Source organism: Plectropomus leopardus, chromosome 6 (genome assembly GCF_026936395.1).
Source record: "Plectropomus leopardus strain MGB_pleo_1.0 chromosome 6, ASM2693639v1, whole genome shotgun sequence".
Taxonomy (NCBI): domain Eukaryota; kingdom Metazoa; phylum Chordata; class Actinopteri; order Perciformes; family Serranidae; genus Plectropomus; species Plectropomus leopardus.
Window position 1 is genome coordinate 340,644 of NC_142181.1, and position 26,599 is coordinate 367,242.

At 43.3% G+C, this 26,599-nt stretch overlaps 4 protein-coding genes across 5 annotated transcripts; 2 read left to right on the forward strand and 2 right to left on the reverse strand.

The window, feature by feature from the left end:
- Window positions 1-1,942: 1,942 nt before the first annotated feature.
- Window positions 1,943-16,895, forward strand: abcf3 (ATP binding cassette subfamily F member 3). The gene is made up of 21 exons (XM_088078398.1): window positions 1,943-2,075; window positions 3,426-3,573; window positions 4,326-4,402; window positions 4,634-4,689; window positions 4,813-4,910; window positions 6,039-6,161; window positions 6,589-6,855; window positions 8,218-8,298; window positions 10,410-10,469; window positions 10,695-10,751; window positions 10,863-10,885; window positions 11,540-11,595; window positions 11,692-11,892; window positions 12,536-12,612; window positions 13,026-13,070; window positions 13,166-13,298; window positions 13,526-13,614; window positions 14,688-14,779; window positions 14,868-15,000; window positions 15,399-15,486; window positions 16,427-16,895. The coding sequence occupies exons 1-21, from the start codon at window positions 2,003-2,005 to the stop codon at window positions 16,583-16,585; spliced, it is 2,136 nt and encodes a 711-aa protein (XP_087934524.1). The 5' UTR covers window positions 1,943-2,002; the 3' UTR covers window positions 16,586-16,895.
- A 1,228-nt stretch (window positions 16,896-18,123) lies between these two features.
- LOC121966062 (uncharacterized) lies at window positions 18,124-22,155 on the reverse strand. Its single transcript, XM_088078399.1, has 5 exons — window positions 22,036-22,155; window positions 20,074-20,694; window positions 19,876-19,952; window positions 19,216-19,467; window positions 18,124-19,082 (listed from the first exon to the last, which is right to left on the reverse strand). The coding sequence occupies exons 2-5, from the start codon at window positions 20,681-20,683 to the stop codon at window positions 18,825-18,827; spliced, it is 1,197 nt and encodes a 398-aa protein (XP_087934525.1). The 5' UTR covers window positions 20,684-20,694; window positions 22,036-22,155; the 3' UTR covers window positions 18,124-18,824.
- Window positions 20,967-23,567, forward strand: LOC121966060 (dual specificity protein phosphatase 14). Of its 2 annotated transcripts, none has more exons than XM_042516160.2 (3): window positions 20,967-21,374; window positions 22,541-22,894; window positions 23,023-23,567. In XM_042516160.2, exons 2-3 carry the CDS (start codon window positions 22,584-22,586, stop codon window positions 23,243-23,245), a joined length of 534 nt encoding a protein of 177 aa, XP_042372094.1. In that variant the 5' UTR covers window positions 20,967-21,374; window positions 22,541-22,583; the 3' UTR covers window positions 23,246-23,567. The 2 variants fall into 2 exon arrangements, with proteins under 2 accessions (XP_042372094.1, XP_087934526.1); XM_088078400.1 differs by having other exon boundaries at window positions 22,578-22,894.
- On the reverse strand, window positions 23,279-26,335 carry polr2d (RNA polymerase II subunit D). Its single transcript, XM_042516161.2, has 4 exons — window positions 26,014-26,335; window positions 24,163-24,343; window positions 23,967-24,062; window positions 23,279-23,880 (listed from the first exon to the last, which is right to left on the reverse strand). The coding sequence occupies exons 1-4, from the start codon at window positions 26,090-26,092 to the stop codon at window positions 23,802-23,804; spliced, it is 435 nt and encodes a 144-aa protein (XP_042372095.1). The 5' UTR covers window positions 26,093-26,335; the 3' UTR covers window positions 23,279-23,801.
- Window positions 26,336-26,599: the final 264 nt, after the last annotated feature.

Genomic DNA, 26,599 nt, shown 5'->3' on the forward strand with positions numbered 1-26,599 from the left:
TGACACGCTACAGGCCATTTATAGTCACCAGTTGACTTGCATGTCTTTGGACAGTGGGAGGAAGCCAGAGAACCTGGAGAAAACTCACTCTGACACGGGGAGAACATGTGAACTCTGCACAGAAGCCAGGCTCATCCACAATAGACAACCTCCGGCTAACAAGAAGCACAACAAAGCAACCCGTCCCTCCATCCACGGACTGGTGAAGTGACAACTGGGCACAATAACAGACTGTTTAACTTTTGTCGGTGTTTGTTTATAATGCATTAATTTGATGTTTGTCAATAAGTTAGTTTTAATGATTACAAATTATTTGCGATGGACATTTTAATATTTCTAACCTCAAGGTCCCTAATAGTGAGAAGGTGGAATTTCTGCCTGCAGCTCGTTAGTAGTTTGGCATCACTTTTCTTTATTTTCAATGTCTTTTGGTGTCCCCTTGCTTCTCTTTTTGTAGGTTTTGTGGTTATTTTATGTCTTCAAAGTTAGGTAAAGAGAGAAATTATGAAAGTGATCAAATAAAAGCTGCTCCTCAGATAAAACTTACAAAAATTGAAAATATGACCAAAGAACACATTTGTCCTCAGATTTTACAAACATGCGAAGAGATTTCAAGCATAAAAAGAAATGAGCAGCATAATTTATCATTTTCAAATGTTACATCTCATTCAGTGTTTCTGGTTAAAGTGTTCGAATGGTGATAATGAACGAGATGAAAGCAGACAAGTGATTGTTTTGTGTTTGAGTCGGAGACGGATCAACTTCACAGTACAGAGTGTGTATAATCATGACCTAACAGCGTTTCTGTCCACAGGAGAGACGCCCTGTCCTACAGGACCCAGAGTCTGTTACGGCTGAGGTCGTAATGTATGTTATTGTTGTATAATTTTGTGTTGGCTGTGTGTGTGTGTGTGTGTGTGTGTGTGTGTGTGTGTGTGTGTGTGTGTGTGTGTGTTGCTCCTTTGTGTACCTGTGTGTGTAATGATTCAGGTGTGTCATTGCTCAGAGCTGATTGGTGGATCGAGCTCCCGCTTCAACACTTCGGTCAAGCCACACTTCCCTTTGTTTGAGAGTTTGTGTTTAGTTGGGTTTATTTTGGCTAATGTAAGGGTGAAACTTCAGTTCAGTTAACTTCCTTTTGTTCTGGATCTGTTAAGTCAAATTATTCTTATACCTTCTGTTTTTGTAAATTAAAATATGTTGTAAATAAATCACGTTATTTGTTAAATCTTGACAAACCTGTCCTTGTGGCTGCTTGGGACTTGAGGGAAGTGGGTCTTTATCGTGTTGTGTCCTGGACATCCTTGGATGGGGCGTAACAGAGGCACTGAGGAACCAGTAGCCTTTTAGTCCACACACCTGGAACCCAGAACCAATCAGCTCCCAGAATCAATGATCTACTCGGCCAATCAGCCGAGCTCACCTGTAGTCCATCAAACATGCTGGCCTGCTCTCATTCCCAGATTGCCAAATATAGAGTCGCTTTTTGCACTGATTTCACCGAATGATCGCAACGCCAAAATCCACTTTTCTTAGCAGCATGACGCGCAGACGGGCGCAGATACACAACGAGCTCACAGTGAAACTAAACAGTGAAGCTCACCACAGACTGTAAATAAAGCCTTTGTTGTCCATCGTTACATAAAGTCTATGAGTTAAATGATATTTTCCACCTGAACAAACCTCGACTGACAGATTTAGTTGTTCACATCAAACATGAAACGAGTTGACAGTGAAGTACAAAATATCAAACTAAAAAACGGATGTTATGTTATAATAAAATAAAACAACTCAATGAAAGCAGAAAATCATATATATGTATTTATTTATTTATTTTTAAGCAAAGCGTATTTTCAGAGGAGTGTGTGTAATATTAAAGGGTTAAAAAAAAAGAGAGAGAAAAGAAGAAATTGTGATCTCTACTAGACTACATCCCCCAGGATTCACGGCGCTGTCGCATATTGACGCATGCGCACTGCGGCAGGTTACAGGGCCGGGTATCATGGCGACGTACGTGGACATCCTGAAGAGTGAGTTCCCGGAGATCGACACGGAGGTCTTCGACTACATCACAGGTGAGAGGCCGGGGACAGAGCCGCGGTGTGCCGGGGACAGAGCCTCGGTGTGTCGCGGACAGAGGCGCGGTGTGCCGGGCCCGCGGAGCCTCAAACACCGGCCTCTAACGTGCCTGTCCGCCGGGCAGCCGCTGCTCTGAGCCGCGGAGCTAACGAGCTAACCGGGCTGACTGCGGGAGGGACGCCGGGCAGCTGCACTCGAAACCGGGTTAGTGAGAGGGCTACAGCCCGGTCCGACCGGACCAAACACTGACCCGGAGGAACCGCGGAGCCGTCACAGCAAGTACTACAACAAGTACTAATGGAAGTACTACAACAAGTACTAATGGAAGTACTACATCAAGTATCACTGGGAATACTACAATAAATATCACTGGAAGTACTACAAGATTATTACCGGAGAAAGTACAGCAGTATGTAAGGAAATATTACCGCAGTGTTACAGTTGAAAGTACACACAGGAAGTATAACAACAATATTACTGGAAGTACTACAAGAAGTGTTACTGAAAGTATTACAACAAGTCTTATTGGAAGTACTACCACAAGTACTACAAGAGTACTACAACAAGTCTGAATGAACAATATTATTGAACAATATTATTACCAGAGAGAGCACAGCAGTATTTAAGGAAGTGCTAAAGCAGTACTACAGTAGAGAGTACAGGAGTATCATAGTAGTATAACCCATAAGACTATGGCTGGAAGTACTACAAAAACTGTTACGAGAACTATTACAACAACAATTGCAGGAAGTGTTTCAAGAGTATTACTGGAGAAAGTACAGGCGTGTCATAGGAAGTATTATAAGAGTATTCCTGAAAACATTACAGGATATTTCAAGAAGTATTACAGCAGTATTACTGCTGGACATAAGGTATTACTGTAAGGATACGGGAAAATGCACAGGAGTATCTTAGGAAGTATTTCAAGAAGATTACTGGAGAAAGTATAAGCACGTCATCGAAATACCAAAAGACTATTAGTGGAAGTATTATGGGATCATCAAGTATTATAGAAGCAGAAACAGGTGTATCATAGAAAGTATCACAATTAAGTATTACTGTAAGTACAGCAGTATCACTGTAGCAGTACAGCAGTATTAAAGGAGAAAGTACTCACTCAGTCTGAAAGTAAACAGAGTAATGGGATCCATGTGAGGCCGTTTTATGTTGGAAGTTTTCAAACTGATCGCGGACGGACGTGTGAAGATTTGTGAAGCTGCTGTCTGTCCTCAGGACGCAGGCGTCCTCACCTGGGTGCAGTCATGTCCAGGTGTACTCCGTCAGTACACTGTGACATCACGGTGGGCGTGACTACAGGGCTGAGTGTGAATGTGTGTGTGTTTCAGGTGTGTTGGACAGCGGCGGAGCAGATTTCGAGGATGGGGACGAGGTTTACGACGCCATTGGAGGAGTCCTGCAGGAGGTGTCTGCGGACAGCAAGAACGAGGACGACGTCAGAGACATCTGCCTCCAGATGTTCAACACTCTCAAACTGTGAGGACAGACACGTCTTGTGCTCATGCTGACGTCCAGCACGATGTAGCCGACACAAACGTCGTCCTGAGCCTTGAGAGCTGCACCGTGACGTGTCTGCCGCTCTGCGGTCACACCTCCACAGCCGGAGCTCACGGTCCGGTTTCTGTGCCCCGTGTCGAGATTCTGTCATTCGAAATACACAAAAACACCACTAAAACACACTAAAACACACTTAAAACACACAAAAACACCCCGAAAACACCCCAAAAACACACTAAAACACACACACACCTAAAACACACGTTGAACATGGCTTCATGGCTCAATTTTAATTCACAAAACTCTCCTGCCAGACAGTCGTCAGCAGAAATCTCATCATTATCATTTTGTGTATGTTTTTTTTCAGTGTGCACAGTAAAATGCCAAAAATACCATTTTCACTCACATTGCGACTCAGAATCAAAATACGATGTTTATTCGTATCGTGCAGCTCAGGTTTTTGGGAATAATGCATGCTTTGGTTGGAAATAATGTGTTTCTGTTGGGAATAAGATGGGTTTGTTTTCTCTGTTTCCAGAAATATACGTTTTTGTCGGGAATAAAAGTCTGTTTTCATCGGAAACAATACTGTCCATTTTTATCGGATATAACGATGTAACCATTTTCGCTGGAAATAGTAGTCTTTGTGTGTTTGTCAGGAAAAGTGCTTTTTGTTGATATGTGTTATTTTGTGGTAACAGCAGTAATAGTTGTTTCTGTGTGTGAAACAGGAACAGCCGTCATGGCTCTCAGAGGCAGGTGCTGCTGGACGCTCCGGTTCAGATCTCTCAGATCTCTGCAGACAACCGTAAGAAACGAACCACCAAAATCACATTTCTGCTGAAATATATTTCACTGCATTTTAACTTTAATAGTATTTAATGATAACACATTTTACTGTATTTTAACTTTTAAAAGTATTTAATGTTGACACATTTTATTGTATTTTAACAGTATTTGATGTATAAATATTTTGGGTGTATGTTAATTTCTAACAGTATTTTAAAGTATAAATATTTTGGTGTATTTTTCCGTCCAGTTTGTGCGACAGAAGACGTTCAGGGGATCTGGATGATGAAACGTGGTCAGAACACGGTAAGACGAATAATCTTTGTTTCTAAAATGTTTCGATCAGAGTTTGATTTACGGTAAATGACTTCCTGTTTGGATGACATCAGCTGAGGCAGCATGAACGCATCACTTCCTGTCTCTCCTCAGACGGTGGACGCTAAGAAACTGGAGAAAGCTGAGGCCAAACTGAAGGCCAAACACGACCGCAGGAATGAGAAGGACTCCCAAAAGCCCTCCACCCCGCTGTCAGTACACACCTGTCCTCACCTGGACACCTGTCCTCACCTGTTCTCACCTGTCCTCACCTGTTTTCACCTGTTCTCACCTGTTCTCACCTGTCCTCACCTGTTTTCACCTGTTCTCACCTGTTCTCACCTGTCCTCACCTGTTTTCACCTGTTCTCACCTGTTCTTACCTGTCCACCTGTCCTCACCTGTTCTTACCTGTCCTCACCTGTTTTCACCTGTTTTCACCCGTTCTCACCTGTCCTCACCTGTTCTCACCTGTCCTCACCTGTTCTTACCTGTCCACCTGTTCTCACCTGTTCTCACCTGTCCTCACCTGTTCTTACCTGTCCACCTGTCCTCACCTGTCCTCACCTGTTCTTACCTGTCCACCTGTCCTCACCTGTTCTTACCTGTCCACCTGTCCTCACCTGTTCTCACCTGTCCACCTGTCCTCACCTGTTCTCACCTGTTCTCACCTGTTCTCACCTGTCCTCACCTGTTCTCACCTGTTCTTACCTGTCCACCTGTCCTCACCTGTTCTCACCTGTCCTCACCTGTCCTCACCTGTTCTCACCTGTTCTCACCTGTTCTCACCTGTCCTCACCTGTTCTTACCTGTCCACTTGTCCTCACCTGTCCTCACCTGTCCTCACCTGTTCTTACCTGTCTACCTGTTCTCACCTGTCCTCACCTGTTCTTACCTGTCCACCTGTTCTCACCTGTTCTCACCTGTTCTCACCTGTTCTCACCTGTCCTCACCTGTTCTTACCTGTCCACCTGTCCTCACTTGTCCTCACCTGTTCTTACCTGTCCACCTGTTCTCACCTGTTCTCACCTGTCCTCACCTGTTCTTACCTGTCCACCTGTCCTCACCTGTCCTCACCTGTTCTCACCTGTCCTCACCTGTTCTTACCTGTCTACCTGTTCTCACCTGTCCTCACCTGTTCTTACCTGTCCTCACCTGTCCTCACCTGTTCTCACCTGTCCTCACCTGTTCTTACCTGTCCACCTGTCCTCACCTGTTCTCACCTGTCCACCTGTCCTCAGCTGTCCACCTGTCCTTACCTGTCCACCTGTCCTCACCTGTTCTTACCTGTCCACCTGTCCTCATCCGTCCTCACCTGTCCTGCTGGGTTGTGTCTCACAGAGTCCTGGAGGAGGCGTCGGCCAGTCAGGCGAGCAGTAAGAAGGAGAACCGAGTCGACCAATCAGGAAAGAACCGCAGCTACGACATCCGCATCGAGAACTTTGATGTTTCCTTTGGAGAACGGTCAGTTAATACACACACACACACACACACACACACACATTATACCTTCATACAAACACACACACACACACACACACATTATACCTTCATACAAACACACACATACACACACACACACACAGACACCCACACTATACCTACATACACACACACACACACACACACACACACACACACACACATTATACCTTCATACAAACACACACACACACACAGACACCCACACTATACCTACATACACACACACACACACACACACACACATTAACCTTCATACAAACACACACATACACACACAGACACCCACACTATACCTACATACACACACACACACTATAGACTGTCATATAATAGATGATATACATTTATTGTTATTTGTTGTAAATATAATTATTTCAGTTTTTGACGTCTGTATTTCTGTCTCCAGGTGTTTGCTGCAGGGGGCGGAGCTGTCTCTGGCGTCGGGCCGGCGGTACGGTCTGATTGGTCGGAACGGTTTGGGCAAGACGACGCTGCTGAAGATGTTGGCCAGTCGTAATCTTCGCGTGCCGGCTCACATTTCCATCCTCCACGTGGAGCAGGAAGTGGCGGGAGATGAGACGGCGGCGCTGCAGAGCGTCCTGCTGAGCGACACGCAGAGAGAAGAGCTGCTGAGCGAGGAGAAGACGCTCAACGCTCGCATCGCCAACGGAACGTAAGACCTACATCCGGGTCCCAGTACACCCAGTATACCCAGTACACCCAGTATACCCAGTACACCCAGTATACCCAGTCACAGGCTACAAACTGCTGATAGATTAAATATGAAGTCAATATAAAATTATTTAAAAAAAAGCTGTGACATCAGATCCTACTTTCCTTTTTTATAGATTATTTTTTCGATTAATCGAGAAATCTATAAAATTTTTTAAGTGATATAACTATAACTTTTTTATTACTCATTTAACAGACATGACAACAAATTTACAGAAAAAAACATTTAAACTTGTCATTTATATCCATGTTTTGTTCAGTCCTCTTCAGTCATTCATTACTCCCAAATAAAAGTAGCCCGGTCTGAGCTGCTGATCTGTGTTTGATATAAAGCCTCCAAAATAAAAGTCATGCAAGAGTGCGATCTACATTTAGCAGTCCAACAGCAAAATAAATAAAACGATGTAAAATACAAGTCACTTTTAGGAGGAGTAACAAAACAGTAAAACTCAGATCCAGCAGTCCACCACAACAGTGAAAGGCCCGTTTCACACAGCGGGCGTCAGGAGCCGCGCTTCAGCCTCGCCCAACTGCTGCATGTTTCCTGCGCCTGGTGTTCACACCTGCAGCTTTGGTGCCGTGTGGCTGCTGCTGCGTCACAGCCCACAGCGCGGCCCTGTAAATGTTTCAAAATAAAGTGCTTTGTATCAGCAGCTGATGGGATTCTGTCCACAGAGACGCTGTCTGAGGGCTTTTGTTTTGAAAGGGAAGCAGGGAAGTTGGAGTAAAACATCCGTCTTTGTATTTCCTCTTCTGTGTGACTGAGACTTTAAACTGCAGTAAAAAGTGATATGGAGTCAGTATAATCACCAAAACACCATCTTCACTGTCTATTTCTGCTAAAAAAAACACGCAATACACGCAAAAAACACGGCGAGTCACAGTTTCTGTGCACGTACTGCAGCTGACACGCAGCGGAGACACGCCTGACCTGAGGGGACAGTGTGCACGCGCTCACTTTAAACGTGCGCTCCGAAACAAAATACAACACGCTCGTCACTGCTCACGCGCTGTGTGAAACGGGCCTAACATCCTCCCCAGCCCAAATATATATTATATTATATTATATTATATTATATTATATTATATTATATTATATTATATTATATTATATTATATTATATTATACTATATGCATTATACATGTTATATTATATTATAGATATAATATGTGTTTTATTATATTATGGCCGGGGCTCAAACATTATTTTAGTTTTCAGAATGTGGTCAAAGAACGTCGGAGTCGATCAGGAGACGTCTGAGTTTTGTCGCGCTCACTTTGTGTTGTGGTTTTTTGTCTCAGCGCTGATGGGCTGGAGAGCGTCAGATTGTCGGAGATCTACGCCAAGCTGGAGGAGATCGAGGCCGACAAAGCGCCGGCACGGTAACTATGGCAACCACGACTCAAAACTGCGTCTCCTGTCAGCGGCTGCTGAAACCAGCCGCAGGCCGGTGCGATGGAAGACGTGTGGTCTTTAGTTTATTTCCCTCCAAAGTTTTTGGGTGATTTCTGAAAAACTTTTGGCAACTATATTTTCTTTAGAAACATTTTGGCCACTTTTTTTCTTTCTTTGAAAGTTTTTGGTTGTCTAAAAAATATTTTGGCAATTTTCTTTATAAAAGTTTTGGTCGAGTTTTTTGCGGTTTTCTATTTTTTTTCTGATAATATTTTTCCTCTAAATTTTTGTCTATTTTATCCTTTTAAAATGTGATTTGAATTTTTGTTGTTTTTTCTTTACAACATTCTGGTGTTTTTTTCTTTCTGTACAAATGTTTGGTGATCCTCTTTATTTAAAAATGGTAGGTTGATATTCATTCTTTTAAAATTCTTTTAAATTTTCTGGTGATCTTTAAGAATTTTAATGACTCTGTTTTTTTATCGATGTTGTTAATTTTCTAAATTTTTTGGTGACTTTTAAAGAAAACATGCCTTCAACAGCAGAATAAAAATCGCCAAAAATAACACAATTTTTCAGCCAAAAACTGTTAAAACATCATGTGATCGAGTCGCTCAGAGAAGATCAAAGAGAAATATCTGCAGCTTTGGGGAGGTCGAAAAAATACAGACAGACCCGTCCCCCAGATATAGATCAATGTATAGATCGATGGGTGTATAGATCGATGGGTGTATAGATCGATGGGTGTATAGATCAATGTATAAATTGATGGATGTATAGATCAATGGGTGTATAGATCGATGGATGTATAGATCGATGGGTGTATAGATCGATGGGTGTATAGATCGATAGATGTTTAGATCGAAGGGTGTATAGATCGATGGGTGTATAGATCAATGTATAGATCGAAGGGTGTATAGATCGATGGGTGTATAGATCGATGGGTGTATAGATCGATGGGTGTATAGATCGATAGATGTTTAGATCGAAGGGTGTATAGATCGATGGGTGTATAGATCAATGTATAGATCGAAGGGTGTATAGATCGATGGGTGTATAGATCAATGTATAGATCGATGGGTGTATAGATCGATGGGTGTATAGGTCGATGGGTGTATAGATCAATGTATAGATCGATGGGTGTATAGGTCGATGGGTGTATAGATCGATGGGTGTATAGATCAATGTATAAATTGATGGATGTATAGATCAATGGGTGTATAGATCGATGGATGTATAGATCGATGGGTGTATAGATCGATGGGTGTATAGATCGATAGATGTTTAGATCGAAGGGTGTATAGATCGATGGGTGTATAGATCAATGTATAGATCGAAGGGTGTATAGATCGATGGGTGTATAGATCAATGTATAGATCAATGGGTGTATAGATCGATGGGTGTATAGATCAATGTATAGATCGATGGGTGTATAGATCAATGTATAGATCGATGGGTGTATAGATCGATGGGTGTATAGATCAATGTATAGATCGATAGATGTATAGATCAATGTATAGATTGAAGGGTGTATAGATCGATGGGTGTATAGATCAATGTATAGATTGATGGGTGTATAGATCAATGTATAGATCGATAGATGTATAGATCAATGTATAGATTGAAGGGTGTATAGATCGATGGGTGTATAGATCAATGTATAGATTGATGGGTGTATAGATCAATGTATAGATTGATGGGTGTATAGATCAATGTATAGATCGAAGGGTGTATAGATCGATGGGTGTATAGATCAATGTATAGATCGAAGGGTGTATAGATCGATGGGTGTATAGATCAATGTATAGATTGATGGGTGTATAGATCAATGTATAGATCGATGGGTGTATAGATCAATGTATAGATCGAAGGGTGTATAGATAGATGGGTGTATAGATCAATGTATAGATTGAAGGGTGTATAGATCGATGGGTGTATAGATCGATGGGTGTATAGATCGATGGGTATATAGATGAATGTATAGATTGATCGATGGTATGTTGGTGCACACGTCTCCCCATGTGTCTTCAAATAAGAGAGTTCTGCCAAAAGTTTGGACAGCAGGTCCAACTGATTGACACCTGTCTCATCCAATCAGAGCCTCCGTCATCCTGGCTGGTCTCGGATTCTCTCCCAGAATGCAACAGCAAGCCACCAAGTGAGTCCTCTCTATAACACACACACACACACACATACACACACACACACCTAACCCCAACCCAAACTGCAACCTGGACCCTAAAACCAAGTGTGAACCCTCAAACGGTCCTTTGAAGAGGCAAGGACCGGTCCAAATGTCCTCACTTTCCAAAATGTCCCGACTCTGCAGCATGTACTGTGACTGTGTGTGTGTCAGCTCAGTAACCCGAGCCTGTGTGTGCAGGGAGTTTTCGGGAGGATGGAGGATGAGGTTGGCGTTGGCCAGAGCGCTGTTTGCTCGGTGAGTTTCGCCTCACGGATAAAATGTTTGGCTGGTTGTCTTTCGGAGCGTCGTGTTTGTGTGTGATGGACGGACGGTCTCACGCCTCTTTTCTCTGTTTGTTGTGATCAGGCCGGACCTGCTGCTGCTGGACGGTGAGTCGGGACACAAATACTCTCACCGAGGGCACAGTACTACCAGTAGTAGTACTAATACCTGTAGTAGATGAGCAGTAGCAACAGCGTTAGAAGTAGTAGTAGTAGTAGTAGCAGTATTCGTAATAGTAGTAGGAGTAGTAATAGCAGTAGCTGAAATAGTAGCATCAGCAGTAGTGGTGATAGTAGTAGTAGCAGTAGTAGTAGTAGTAGTAGAAGCAGCAGCAACAGTTGTAATAGTAGTAGTTGTAGTAGTAGTAGTAGTTGTTGTAGTAGTAGTAGTAGTAGTAGTAGTAGTAGTAGTAGTAGTAGTAGTAGTAGCATCATCAGCACAACATATACAGATACTATTACTACTACTGCAGTACAGCACATATAGGACATACAGGCACCACTACTACTGCAGTACAGACAACATATACAGGTACTACTACTATTGTGGTACAACATATACAGGCAGTAGTAAGTAGTAGTAGTGGTAGGAGAAGTGGCAGTAGTTGCAGAAATAGTAGTATTAGTAGTAGTAAATAGAAGTATTAGTTGTAGTAGTAATAGTGGTAATAGTTGCAGTAGCAGCACTGCTTATAGTAGTAGTATTATTAGTAGTAGTAGTAGTAGTAGTAGTACTTTTCTGAAGTACTGCGTGTGTTTCAGAGCCCACCAACATGTTGGATGTGCGAGCCATTCTCTGGTTGGAGAACTACCTGCAGGTCTGAACCTCACTCACTTTAACGTTAGCATTCCTCTTTGAAAACAATGAGAACAGTTAGCCACGAGCTAAAAAAAAGTAATACCTCCTCCCACAGACGTGGCAGTCCACCATCTTGGTCGTCTCCCACGACAGAAACTTCCTGAACGCCGTGGTAACAGACATCATCCACCTGCACTCCCAGAGGCTCGACAGTTACCGTGGCGACTATGAAAACTTCATCAAAACCAAAGAAGACAGACTGAAGAACCAGCAGAGAGAGTATGAGGCCCAGCTGCAGTACAGACAACACATACAGGTACTACTACCACTGCAGTACAGCACATACAGGTACTACTACTACTGCTGTACAGACAACACATACAGGTACTACTACCACTGCAGTACAGCACATACAGGTACTACTAGTACTGCTGTACAGACAACACATACAGGTACTACTACCACTGCAGTACAGCACATACAGGTACTACTACTACTGCTGTACAGACAACACATACAGGTACTACTACCACTGCAGTACAGCACATACAGGTACTACTACTACTGCTGTACAGACAACACATACAGGTACTACTACTACTCCTGTACAGACAACACATACAGGTACTACTACCACTGCAGTACAGCACATACAGGTACTACTACTGCAGCACAATATGTACAGATACTACTACTGCAGGCCCTTGGCCCCTGGCCTCTGGCTCTTGGCCTTTTGTCATTTTGTTGAAGTGTCCCCCAAAGCAAAGCAGGTTAGGGGTCCCTGTGATATAATTCTGTGAGAGTAAAAACCAGAGTAAATTCTGATAAAGATTACATCATCGGTCAGATTTCCGTTGGACGTGTTTGATTCATTCATAAACACTAATGAAGGTCTCATGATGCAGCTGTTTACCCAGAATGCATTGTGTCACTAAAACTGATGTGTGGCTGTATTTCAGGTGTTTATTGACAGATTTCGGTACAACGCCAACAGAGCGGCTCAGGTCCAGAGCAAACTGAAACTGCTGGAGAGGCTGTAAGTATTCATACACCTCAAATACAGCTGATAACACCGCTGATACTTACCTGAAAACACCTGTTAACACAGCTGATAACAATGCTGATACTTACCTGAAAACACCTGTTAACACAGACGGTAACAATGCTGATACACACCTGAAAACACCGGTTAACACAGCTGATAACAACCCTGATACACACCTGAAAACACCTGTTAACACAGACGGTAACAATGCTGATACACACCTGAAAACACCTGTTAACACAGCTGATAACAACCCTGATACACACCTGAAAACACCTGTTAACACAGACGGTAACAATGCTGATACACACCTGAAAACACCTGTTAACACAGCTGATAACAACCCTGATACACACCTGAAAACACTTGTTAACACACTTAGTAAACTATATTTCCTCCTGCAGACCTGAACTGAAGCCCCTTGAAAAAGAAAGTGAGGTCACTTTAAGGTAAGGAGAATAAGTCGAGGTGCAGGTGTTGGTTGGTTGGTTGGCTGGTTGATTGGTTGGTTGGTTGATTGATTGAGGTGTTTTTGTTGCCACAGGTTTCCAGATAACTTTGAGAAGTTGTCTCCTCCCATCCTGCAGCTAGATGAAGTGGAGTTTCATTACTCGAGAGACCAGCCCCTCTTTTCTGGACTCAACCTGTCTGCTGACCTCGAGTCTCGCATCTGCATCGTACGTGTCATCAGTCACATCAGCCATCAGTAACAGGACACCTGTTCACCACAGCTGCTCCTTATGAGACATGTTGAGCCTTCAGTATGAGTCACATCTGTACGAATGTAACAGCACATGATAACCTGAAAGTGGTGATTTAAGCATTGATCTGTGAGCCGATCACACCGATCAATAATCCCGAATCAGGACTGTACTCAGAGTTACTGTGTTTTGTTCCCTGTCAGGTGGGTGAAAACGGCGCCGGTAAAACGACTGTCCTCAAGCTGCTAATGGGCGAGTTAACGCCGGTCAGCGGAGTCCGACAAGCTCACAGGTAAGACAATCAACGGACCAATCCGAGCACAGCACGCACCTCCATCTGTTTACCTGAACGTCCAACTGAGTCTGTTTATAGGGAACTCTTTACATTCTGTTCAGGGAACTGCTTTCTCTGTGTTTGTATGTCCAGTTCAGAAATCTTTTTACTGTGTTTAGGGAACAGTTAACCTTTAGAGGTTCTATGTGAAGAACATTTTACTCAGAGAGAATTTGTTCATTTGTTAAAGAACCATTTAGATGCTTTTTGGGAAATGTTTACTCTGCACAGGGAACTTTTCCCACTCTCTTTAACAAACTGTTTACAATTTCTTGAAAGCCTCTGCTCAGAAAACTGTTATTCTTTGTGTTCATTTAAAGGAACTTTTTTCTCTCTCTTTAGGGAACGGTTTACACTGTCAAGGGAGCAATTTACTTTCTCTGTAGGGAACTGTCAACTTTGTTTTTGGGTTGTGTTTAGGAAACGGTTTACTTTGTTTAAAGAAGTATTTTCCTTCTAAAATAGAAAAATGCCCGTGCACAGCTTTAGTCGAGGTGCTGGTACTATGGCAAAAGTACAAACGTGAAAACTCAAGACGAGCTGTAAGCGATGCTCCACTCAAATCTTTATCCTCTTTCCAAAGTCCTGTCTTCAGTACGCTCTGTAGCCACAACATATGTGGTTTTTCTTTACACGCAAGTGTTTTCCTTCTGTTTAGGGAACTGTTACATTTGTTTATGGTTTTGTTCTGGGAACTGTTGACTCTGCTGAGGGAATCATCCAGAGGACATTTTATATTTGTTCATAGTTTTCATATAGGGAACCAATTACTGTCTTTTTGAGGAACTGTTTACTCTACTCATACTGAGTATAGGGAACTGTTTTCATGCTATTTATAGGGAACTGTTAATATACTGAGTATTGGGAACATGAAATAAACCAGTTTCAGGGATCCATTCTCGCACATTTCTTGAAACATTTTAAAGAGAAATGTTTATAAACCGCTACAGAGCACTGTTAACACAACCTACAGGGAACCATGTTGAGGGAACTGTTCTCAGACTGAAGTTTGTTTGTAACCTCCTCACCAGGAACCTGAAGATTGGGTACTTCAGTCAGCATCACGTGGACCAGCTAGACCTGAACGTCTGCTCCGTGGAGCTGCTGCTCAACCGTTTCCCTGGTAACACTGATGACATCATAGCAAGGCGGCGTCACCTTGTGACTCGGCTCTTCAGACGATCTGATTGGCTTGTGTCTCTCTGTTGCAGGTCGGACGGAGGAGGAGTACCGCCACCAGCTGGGAGGATACGGGATCACCGGGGAGCTCGCCACGAGGCCAGTGGCCAGTCTGTCCGGAGGCCAGAAAAGCAGAGTGGCCTTTGCTCAGATGACCATGCCATGGTAGGACACAAGTCAGGGTCAGCTGAAAGCGAGGAAGATAATGGTGGTGGTGGTGGTGGTGATGATGATGGTGATGGTGATGATGATGATGATAGTGATGATGATGATGATGATGGTGATGGTGATGATGATGATGATGATGGTGATGGTGATGATGATGGTGATGATGATGATGGTGATGGTGATGATGATGATGGTGATGATGATGGTGATGATGGTGTTAATGGTGATGATGATGGTGATGATGGTGATGATGATGGTGATGATGATGATGGTGATGATGATGGTGATGATGGTGTTAATGGTGATGATGATGGTGATGATGGTGATGATGATGATGATGATGATGATGATGATGATGATGATGATGGTGGTGATGAAGTATCTCTGTCCCTCAGTCCAAACTTCTACATTCTGGACGAGCCGACGAACCACCTGGACATGGAGACCATTGAGGCTCTGGCGAAAGCTCTCAACAAGTTCAGAGTGAGTGTGTGACATCACCAAACAGATGTCTGATTGGTCAGTCCGGTAGGGATCAGGGTAACACCTGATTAAGCGGATGTTCCTTCATCGTTATATTGTTATTTATATTTTTAGATTATATTTAAGTTATTTCAGTGATTGATTAAAGTACTTTAAGTCATCACACCTCCATGTTGGCAATAATTGGCCGGAGTCATTATGTCTATCAGTCCGTCCATCTCATGTCTCATGGACGCTATACCTCAAGAACACCTTCCTTCAGTTTCTTAAGATTTGGCGCAAACATCCACTTGGACTCAACAATGAGCTGATTAGATTTTCGTGGACAAAGGTCACTGTGACCTTGTGTTTGTCTCATTCTTGTGAACATGTTATCGCAAGGCCACCTTTAGTGAATTTCTTCAAATTTGGCACAAACGTCCACTTGGACTGTGCAATGAATTGGGTTAGGGTTAGGGTTAGGGTCTATTTTTGGTGGTCAGAGGTCGAGGTCATGGTGAGCTTGCATCCCTCTCATTCTTGTGAGCGTGATACCTCAAGAACACCTTTTTTTTTTAAATTTGGCACAAATGTCCACTTTAACTCAAAAATGAAACAATTCGTTGTTGTAGTCAAAGCTCACTGTGATCTTTCATCCATCTCATTCACTTGAATGCATTATTTCAAGGAAGCATTAAGTGAATTTCTTAAAATTTGGCACAAATGTGAACTTGGACTCATGGATTAGCTGATTAGATTTTGGTGGTCAAACTTCACTGTGACCTTCCAGCCGCCTCATTTTTGTGTACGCGATTTCTCAAGGAGAACAAAAACACAAACATGGCACAAACATCCACCTGGACTCAATGATGTTCAGGTTCCACTAAGAAACATAAAGAGAACACAGATGGACAGGTGTGTCTCAGGTGTGTTTCCTCAGGTGTGATGTCATGTGTTTCAGGGCGGAGTCATCCTGGTGTCCCACGATGAGCGTTTGATCCGGTTGGTGTGTAAGGAGCTGTGGGTGTGTGAAGGCGGGAAAGTCAGACGCATTGACGGCGGCTTTGACGAGTACCGAGACATCCTGCAGGAGCAGTTCAGGAAGGAGGGCTACCTGTGAGGCTCCGCCCACTGCTGACACAAACCCCGCCCACCATCCTGTCCTCGCGGCCAATCAGCCGCTCAGAGCAGACCGGGGGACGTTTTCTTCTCTGAACTGTCTGCGAGCTGATTGGTTGTTTGTGTTCACCTGGTGAGGTCACAGTGAACTCTGCAGGAGGAGGAGCCATCGCCAACCTTTTGGAGTTTATTTAAAAGTTATTCGTCACATTGAACCTGATTTTTGTTTTGTATCATCGACTCTTTTATCAGTTTGAAAGGACGGGGCGTTACATTCAGAGACACAAGCCAAATAAAACCATCAGATCATGTGTTCACTCTCCTCTTCTGCTTTAACCGTATGTCTGCATCCGAGTCACCACACAGACATGGACCACATCCAGGAAAAGCTAATAAAAGTGCATCATATTTTATAAACTCTTCACATTTTAATTAACTAAATTACTCAAGCTGTCAGATAAATATAGGGCAGTAAAAGTATAAGATTCCCCTCCGAGATGGAGTGAGTACAAGTATAAAGTATCAGGACATAGAAGTACAAACATGGCAGTGAGGTCCTGGAGTTCTGCAGGAAATGCTCTTTGGACGGGACTCTGTACTCGTGCGTTCGTTCAGTCCGCGGGAGGCTCCATGCCGTCGATAGCCGTATGTTTTCAGTTGTCCAACAGTCTGTCTCATTCTTACCTCAAGAACACTTTTAGGAATTTTTTTTAACCTTGGCACAAATATCCCCTTGGACTCAACAATAAACTGATTTGATTTCACTGTTCAACGGTCACTAGACCGTCGTCTGTCCTCGAGCGAAAATATGTCAAGAATGGCTTGAGGGAATTTTGTCAAATTTGATGTGAATGTCCAGTTGGACTGAACTATTAACTGATTTAATTTCAGTGATAAAGGTTAGCGTGACCTTGCGTGAATGTGATACCTCTGAAAAGCCTTGAGGGAGTTTCCTTAAATATGGCACAAACGTTCACTTGGACTTTAGGATAAACTGATTAGATTTCAGTGGTTAAACTTCGAAGGTCACTGTGACCTTTCGTCTGTCCCATTCTCATGAACGCAATATCTCGAGAAATGTCCAATTGGACCCAATAATGAACTTATTAGATTTCAGTGGCCAAACGTCAAAGATCAGTGGGACCTCGTCTGTCTCATTCTCGGGAATGTGCATCCCAAGAGCAACTTGATTTAATTTTTTTAAATTCGGCACAAATATCCACTTGGACTCAAGGATAACCCGTTTAGATTTTGGTGGTCAAAGTTCACCGTGACCTCGCATGCCCCATTCTTGTGAATGCAGTGTCTCAAAAATGCCCAGAGGGAGTTTCCGCAAATTTGACACAACTGTCCACTTTGACTCGATGATGAGCTGATTAGCATTTGGTGGTCAAATTTGAAGGTCAACTCTAACTGTTGCTTTATTATTTGTTAATTATTCCTATTGCTGCTGGTGTGTTCAAGAACACTCTGGGGATTGAAAACCTGCATCAGACTTTTAGAGAAAGAGAAGAGATGAGAGGAAATCACATTTACCAATAAAGGTTAATAAAGTTTTAATACTGCACTTTTTCAGACATGATGTCAAAAACAGAAGAAGTTTAAATAAGTTTGGAACAGAAGCTCAGAGCAACTAACAGACTGTAATATGGTGTCACCTAACTGGACTATTGATGATTGATCATCAAATCACTCATCAGAATACATCGTAAAATAATATTTATTTATGACACAAGAACAAATTACTGTTTTTCAGTAAGTCAGTAAAACAGGAGAAATGACACTCAGAAAGGTCTCAGACAGGGAGACCTTCTTTATCCACACGGTTTCTTATGGACATATGAAACCAGGTCCTGGTTCTGGTTCTGGTGATGGAGCAGTGATACTCAACTAACGCAACTTACAGCCTGAGGGCCGAATGTGGCCCCTGATAGGCCCCCTTGTGGCCCCCCAACCATTTTCTAACTGACAATCAAAATAAGAGATGGACACTGTGAAGTGTTTTTGTGCTTTTAGTCTCTATAAGGTGCCAGAGTGCATACAACAGCATCAAAATGAGCCCCCCCACTCGACAGAGGACACAGCTAAGACACTAATGTCCTGAAATCCTACAAATGTCTTCAAATCATAGAAACGTCCTAAGGTCCTAGAAACATGTATGGGTCCGCTGTGAGTGGCCCCTGGCCTCCTGTTATTTTGCATTTGTGGTCCCAAGGTAAAGCTTGTTGAATGTCCCTTCTTTACAGCTCAGATGTCCAGGCTGCTGCCGTGTCCTTCTGTCTCTTCTCTCTCAGGTGAGGCAGGACGGCGTCCTTGTAAAACACCTCCAGTTTGGACACTGTCTCCTCCCACAGGTCGGGATCAAAGGTCACCGGAACGACGGCTGTCTCCTTCAGGGTGAAGACAACGAGGTCGGCCTGCTGCAGGCCAGTCACCGCCAGCTGACACTGGATCTGTGTGAAGTAACTGTGGGACGTCTTCAGGCGGTAGACTGGGGACTGGGACAGGAAGACAGGGACAAGGCGTCAGAGACAAGGAGAAGACAACTGGGCAAGGACATTAACAACAAGATGGGGGCGACTAGGTGAGGACATTAACAAGAAGGAGAGGACAGTGAATTTGATTTTTTACCCGTCCAGACTTCCGTCCGTCCTCATCCTGTATCTCCAGACAGAAGGCTGGGTCGTCCCTGCAGGCGTCCTCCACCAGTCTGTGTCTGTGTTTGTAGGGACACTTCACCTCCAGGCAGAGCAGCCATTGGCCCGTCTGGCTGTCCGTCACAATGCCGTCAGGACTGGCTGCCAACCAGGACTGCCGGGCGTCAATGAACAGACCACAGTCCTGGACTGAGACAGGCCGAGCCAGAGCGGCGCTCTTCATCCTCTGTAGGACGACATCATCATCATCACCATCGCCATTATCACCATCATCATCATCATCATCATCACCATTATCACCATCATCATCATCATCACCATTATCACCATCATCATCATCATCATCATCATCATCATCACCATTATCACCATCATCATCATCATCATCATCACCATTATCACCATCATCATCATCATCATCATCACCATTATCACCATCACCATGTGTGCTGTATTGAACTAAATTAAACTGGACTGAACAGGACTTAGTGGAACCAGGTGATGGACAGCACCGATGGTATTGTCTGGGTGTGCCGGCTCACTGTCAGACTGGGGACATTGACTTGGCGCTGAAGTGTTGGTCCTGATGACATCCTGACAAGACAGTTTGGACATCAGGTGTGTTGAGCTGTACCTGATACCTGCGGATGACCTCGGCCTCCATCTGGATCCCCCAGGACATGGCTCTGGTCTGGACTTTCCGCCCCTCACCTGTGGAGAAACAATCGGTTTCATTAACAAAGAGCTGGTCTGTATCGTTTTCTTGGTGCAAATTATGTAGTAGCATGTTGGGGATAAGAGGCGTGACCAGATAGTTTGGGGCGTTGTCTACCTGTGATCGTAGCCAGGTAGGAGGTGGGCGGGGTTTTGCTCTTGCCGCTGCTGAAGCGGCAGTGAGCGATGCGGTGAGCCACAGAGGCTGTGATCCGGTTCTTCCTCCAAGCAAACCAGTCCGGGTTAGAACTCTGTCCGCGGGTCAGAAGCTCCACCTCCTTCACAACACATCTGTCCACCTGGACCCCCACACCCGGAGGGACCTGCTCCGGTCTGAGAGGGGTCCTGTCAGGGTCCACATCTGCAGCAGCTCCCTGAACTGCCTTCGTACCAGCTTTCTGAGCGCTCTGTCTCTGTCTGCCATCACAGGGCAATCCTCCGACAGGACCTGGATCAACTTGGAGGCTCCCAGTCTGAAGCCTCCCAGTCTTAGGGCTCCCAGTCTGAGGCCTCACAGTCTTAGGGCTCCCAGTCTGAGGCCTCACAGTCTGAGGGCTCCCAGTCTGAAGCCTCCCATTCCGAGGACCCCGAATTTGGGGGCGGCGGTCCACAGCAGGACTGGTCTTCTGGGCTTGACTGGGTCTGGGTTTGGCTGTGGGGTTCTGGATGCTCGGGTGATACTGGACCGTGGGGATGATGGTTTTCTGGTTTCTGTTCTGATTCTGCATGTTTATGTCGTCTTTCGTACAGGAAACAGAAACATGTTCACAAATCAGTTCGGTTTAAAACTTAAAAGCAGGAACACTCAACAAAACTGGAGACCAGAGGCCACTTCTGGACGTTTCCAGGATTTTAGGAATTTTTTTGTATTTCAGGACCTTGCTAGGATTTTAGGGCATTTTAGGATTTACTCTTTTTTATAATTTGTGGATGTTTGTGTTGCAGATCTGTTTTATATTTTCAAAACATTTTTTGTGAGTTTAAAATGTTTTTATTTTTTGTATTTCTGGATGTTTTTTTAACATATATTTCGAGATTACGCATTAACACACAGATTGTCTGTCTGTTCACAAAAATAATATACTGACAAATCTATTTCCATAAATTACTTTTGTTAAATTGTTGTCAGAGAAATCTGTTGATGAGTTATATGACAGAAAGAAAAACGACAGTAATAATCATAATTGTGATAAAACTGATAATAATAATAACAATTATTATTATTATTGTTAATAATATTAATTATCATTATTATATTTCAAGAATTTTAATAACATGTTTGTTGGTCAAAAAAAGGGGGAAAAGCATTAGCACAAATTTATCTGTTGGGCTTTTAGTTTGAAAAAAAAGTGTAAAATGAAGACCGGATGTTATTGTGTACTTGTTATGTAATCCTCGTGCTAAAACAGACGCAAACAGGTGAGAGCGACTTTAATTCCTCTTCCCATAAAAACTGCTTGTTACGCCATTCTGCATGTTGCGACAGCTACACACTTATAACCAAACTCCATTCAAAATGTGTTGGGAAAAAACAAATCCTTCGTTTACGGACAAAACGAGTCCTCAGATCAGCTGTTTCAGTGTCTCTCGGGACACGTTGGACTCGTTCTTGTATTCGGCGTCAGCCTCGCGACAACAGTAGCACATGTTGAACCGAAATGCTGTCATTTTTATAGTTGATCACAGTGGTGCCCCCCCTGCAAAATGAGTCTCTGTCAGGGGCCGAGACTGAGCCCCCCAGCCCAACCTGAAGGTTTTTATAAAGTCACTTCAAGGCCGAATTCTTCAGAATATACATTAATTAATAATTTATATCAACAGCTCGCTGTAAACAAACGGTAAACGCAGATAAGAATGGAAACATTAAACTGCGACATTTTTTAATTAAGTTTGGCGGAAGTTGTTGAGGTGTCTCCAGAATGAATCGTGGCCGCAGCTGATTTTAATGTACAGTTTGTCTCGATATTCATATTATTATTGTTATTGTTGTTATTATTGTTATTGTTATTATTATTATTATGACTGTCCAGGTTTGACAGACAAACACAAACAAATGGAAACAAAAAGAAAGAGACCTTACCTGTAAAGTTAAAGTCGGAGTGAAAACTGAAGTGAAACTGAGCGGATTGAAACTGTGACTCATTACCCCGTGACACACTGTGTGTGTGCGTGCGTTTCCGGACATGTTGTGTGCGTTTCCGGACATGTTCTGTGTGTTTGAAAGTTTTTATTGACAGAAAAAATTATATATTTTATATTTTATATATTTTTTCTCAGTAATTGTAACTGATTACTATTATTAAATTACATTTATTTAATCATTCATGTTTTTCTCGGTCAGTGTAACTGCAATCATTAATTACATTTATTTTTGCATTTAATTTCATATTTTCTCAGTCACTGTAACTGACTACAGTTACTAGATTACATTTGTTATTTAATCTCATTTTTTCTCAGTAAGTGTAATCTGAGTCTAGCTCCTCCTCCTGGTGTTGGGGACATTTGGACCAAACACAAACTGGTTCAGATCGAGATCACTTGTTTCTCAGCTGGAACCAATAACAGGCGTTTTTTCTCGACCTGAGGTGATGTCAGCAGGCGTGTGGCGTTGTTGTCCTGCAGGAGGTCATGGCGGTCTCTCGGGTGCGTCCTGGTCTGTACCTCTGCGGTCTGGACTCGGCCCTGAACCTCAGCGTCCTCTCCAGCAGGAACATCACGCTCATCATCAACGCCAGCGGGCTGGAGGACGTGTCCTACCCTCAGCTGGACGGCCTGCGTGTCCTCCATGTCCCCATCCAGGACCGACCGCATGCCCCCCTGAGACTCCACTTTGACCCCGTGGCTGAACGCATCAACCTGAACCGGACCAGCGGGACTCTGGTCCACTGCACCGCCGGCCGCAGCCGGTCTCCCGCTCTGATCATGGCCTACCTGATGAGGTAAGCTTTCTGACATCAATACTTATATCTTACAGTAGTACTTGTATGCTGACAGCTGTACTTGTATCTGACAGTAGTACTTTGTAGTAGTAGTAGTAGTAGTACTCTGATGTCCCCTGTGTTTGAAGGTTCGAGGATCTCAGCCTCCGTCAGGCTCATGAAGTTGTTCTGGATCAGCGTCCATTCATCCGACCAAACGCCGGTTTCTGGAGACAGCTGATGGACTACGAGAGGACGCTGTTCGGCAGGAACTCCGTCAGGATGGCGAGGACATCCGAGGGTGTCCTGCCTGAAGCTCTGCGGGACTCTGAGGACACAGACCCTGAGTTGGCGTACTGTATCAATGTTTGACAAATTTAGTGAAGAACTGAGACAGAGTCCAGATTCTAAACAAAATCAGTCTTTATTTTCATCATCAGACCAACATTTTACTGTGTCTCATCACTGTTCAACTTCCTGTCTGCATCTCATCACTGTCCAACTTCCTGTCTGTGTCTCATCACTGTCCTACTTCCTGTCTGTGTCTCATCACTGTTCAACTTCCTGTCTGCATCTCATCACTGTCCAATTTCCTGTCTGTGTCTCATCACTGTCCAACTTCCTGTCTGTGTCTCAGCTGGTTCCTACCAGCGACACTAATCTGTAAAAACACAAATATACCTTTAAAAAAACACTCGGTGACGTCCTGATGTCTGTCTGTGTGTCCTCACACATGTCTCAGACCGCACAGCTGATAGCTAACAACAGTAAACAACAACAATACCACCAAAATAAGAGCACAACTAGAAAAACAACTATCCTTTCAAGACAAAGTCTACAGGGTTCTGGAGCTGATGGGGGTCCTGGCAGAACTGAGGGTGAGGTGGTCCAGCAGGAGGACTTGCAGACACCAGTCCTGGCCCTGGTCTCAGTACTGGAAGCTCCTCTTGGTCTGGATGTCGTCCAGGATCTGCTGCAGCTCCTCGTCCTCAAACCGTCCTTCCAAACTGAAAAAGACACACACACTTAGGGGTCAGAGGTCAATGGGACAACTGGTCTGATGTGGATCTAGTGTGGCCCCTGAGGGACTGACCTGGGGATCAGGGCTTTGGCCTCCTCTGCAGCTTCAGGACACAGATTTGCTAAACTGGACAACTCAAACTTATGGAGCTTCTTCTGCAGCAGGAGACTGAAACAGAGGGGGAACCATTAGAGACCACAACAGAGGGGGGTCCATTAGAGACGGGAACTGCTGGTCTGACCCTGTACAGATGGGGAGGGGGCCTCACCTGCGCACGGCGGTGATGGTCTCGCGGTTCTTAAAGCGGCTGAAGCGGGCCGTGTAGTTCAGCGTCTTCATGAAGACCTCGGACAGCTCCTGCTCGTCCTCGGCGCTCTCGTTCTGCTGCTTCCTGTGTTCCAGCAACATGTGGACCTCCGAGTTCAGCAGCGTCTCCGCATTCTCAAACTCTGTCAACACAACACGGCAACCAATCAGGAGGCAGGACCAACACACGGCAACCAATCAGGAGGCAGGACCAACACACGGCAACCAATCAGGAGACAGGACCAACACACGGCAACCAATCAGGAGGCAGGACCAACACACGGCAACCAATCAGGAGACAGGACCAACACACGGCAACCAATCAGGAGACAGGACCAACACACGGCAACCAATCAGGAGACAGGACCAACACACGGCAACCAATCAGGAGACAGGACCACAGTGTGGCGGCGTGTTTGTAGTCCTGCCTCTGACAACAGTGAGGATTAAAATACTGTAACAGAGTACTTTTGTTGTAACAGAGTACTTTTTCTGTGACAGAGTATTTTACCTTAACTGAGTACATATAGTGTGACAGTACTTTTATTGTAACAGAGTATTTGTCACAGTAAAAATACTTTTGCAGTTGAGTACATTTAGTGTGACTGAGTACTTTGCTGTAGTTTTTTTTATAGTGTGGTATTAGTAATTTTATTGTGATTCGTACTTTTTCTGCAGTGACATTTTCAATTTCATATTTTTACTGTAATTTTACAGAGTAGTGTTTGTACTTTCACAACAGTAATATTTTCCATGCAGTATTTTTACTGTAACAAAGAATATTTTTAATGTGTTGTTAGTAGTTTTATTGTAAGTAACATTTGAAATGCAAAAACTTGCTCTGAAAAAAGTATTTTAATATGTTTATTAATACTTTTACTGAAATATTATTTTTAATCAAGTATTTCAAATGGAACAGACTATTTTAAATTTGACATTAGTACTTTCACTGCAGTAACATTTTCAATGCAGTATTTTTACTGTAACAGAGCATTTTAACAGTGTTGTATAAGCACTTTCATTGAACTTAAAATCTTCTATGCAGGACTTGTGCTTTAACCAAGTCTATACTGTGATATTACTACTGAGTATGACTACAGTATTATGTTTATGCTTTTACTGCAGTGACATTTTCACTGCAGTATTTATACTGTAACATAGTATTTTTACTGCATGGTATTAGTAGTTTTATAGAAGTAATAATAGAATGCAAATACCTTTACTTAAAAATGATATATATTTTTACATTATGTTATTTTTATAGTGGTATTTTAGTACCTTTACAATGGTAACATTTTTTTAAAGAAGTATTTTTGAATGGAACAGAATATTTTAGTGTTGTTTTAGTACTACTTTAACATTTTCACAGTAACATTATCAATGCAGTATTTTTACTGCACCAGAGTAATTTTACATTAGGGTGTTAGTTCTTTTACTGCAGTAACATTTCCACAGCAATATTTATACTTTAACAGAGTATTTTTACTGTGGGGTATTAATAGTTTTATTGAAGTAATAATTGAAATGCAATTATTTTCACTTAAATATTGAATTAAATTAAATATTTTTTAGAGTACTTTACAGGCTGTGTTAGTACTTGTACTACAGTTACTTTTTTAAAGTAGGCTATTTATAATGGAACAGACTATTTTTTATTGTGAATGGTACTTCTGCAGTGACGTTTTCAATGCAGTATTTTTACTGTAACAGGGTAAGTTTAAGACCATGAAGATTTGCCTCCTCTAAAAATAAAGTGAAGGAACCAAACAGAATATTTGTGATATTTTTGATGTATTTGTACAGACAGACGGACCTTTGGGAAACAGCAGCTGTGAAGCGTCCTCTTCAACGTCTCCGACATGAGTCGGAACCGCGCCGCCTCCCGCCGCCATGACGCTCAGCTCCCCGGCTGAAGGCGCGCAGTCCTCGGCCTCGCAGGAGACTCGACCCGGCGAACAGAGCCGGAGCAGCGGCGGGTACCGGAGGATCACTACGCAGTCCCCGGGAGTCCCGGGGAGTCCAGGAGGGTCCCGGCGGTCTGGCGGTGAGTGTTTGCGCCCTCAGAGAGTCTGGACTTCGGGGTCCAGGTTTCTGCTCGGCGCCTCGTGTTCACTTCCGGTTACCAGAGCAATCACATCCGCCTTCAAAATAAAACCAGCAGCCCGCAGCGCCGCTTAGTGGACAGAAAACGTCACAGCAGCTCCCGGGACAGACTCCTTTAGAATAGAATAGAATAGAATAGAATAGAATAGAATAGAATAGAATAGAATAGAATAGAATAGAATAGAATAGAATAGAATAGAATAGAATAGAATAGAATAGAATAGAATAGAATAGAATAGAATAGAATAGAATAGAATAGAATAGAATAGAATAGAATAGAATAGAATAGAATAGAA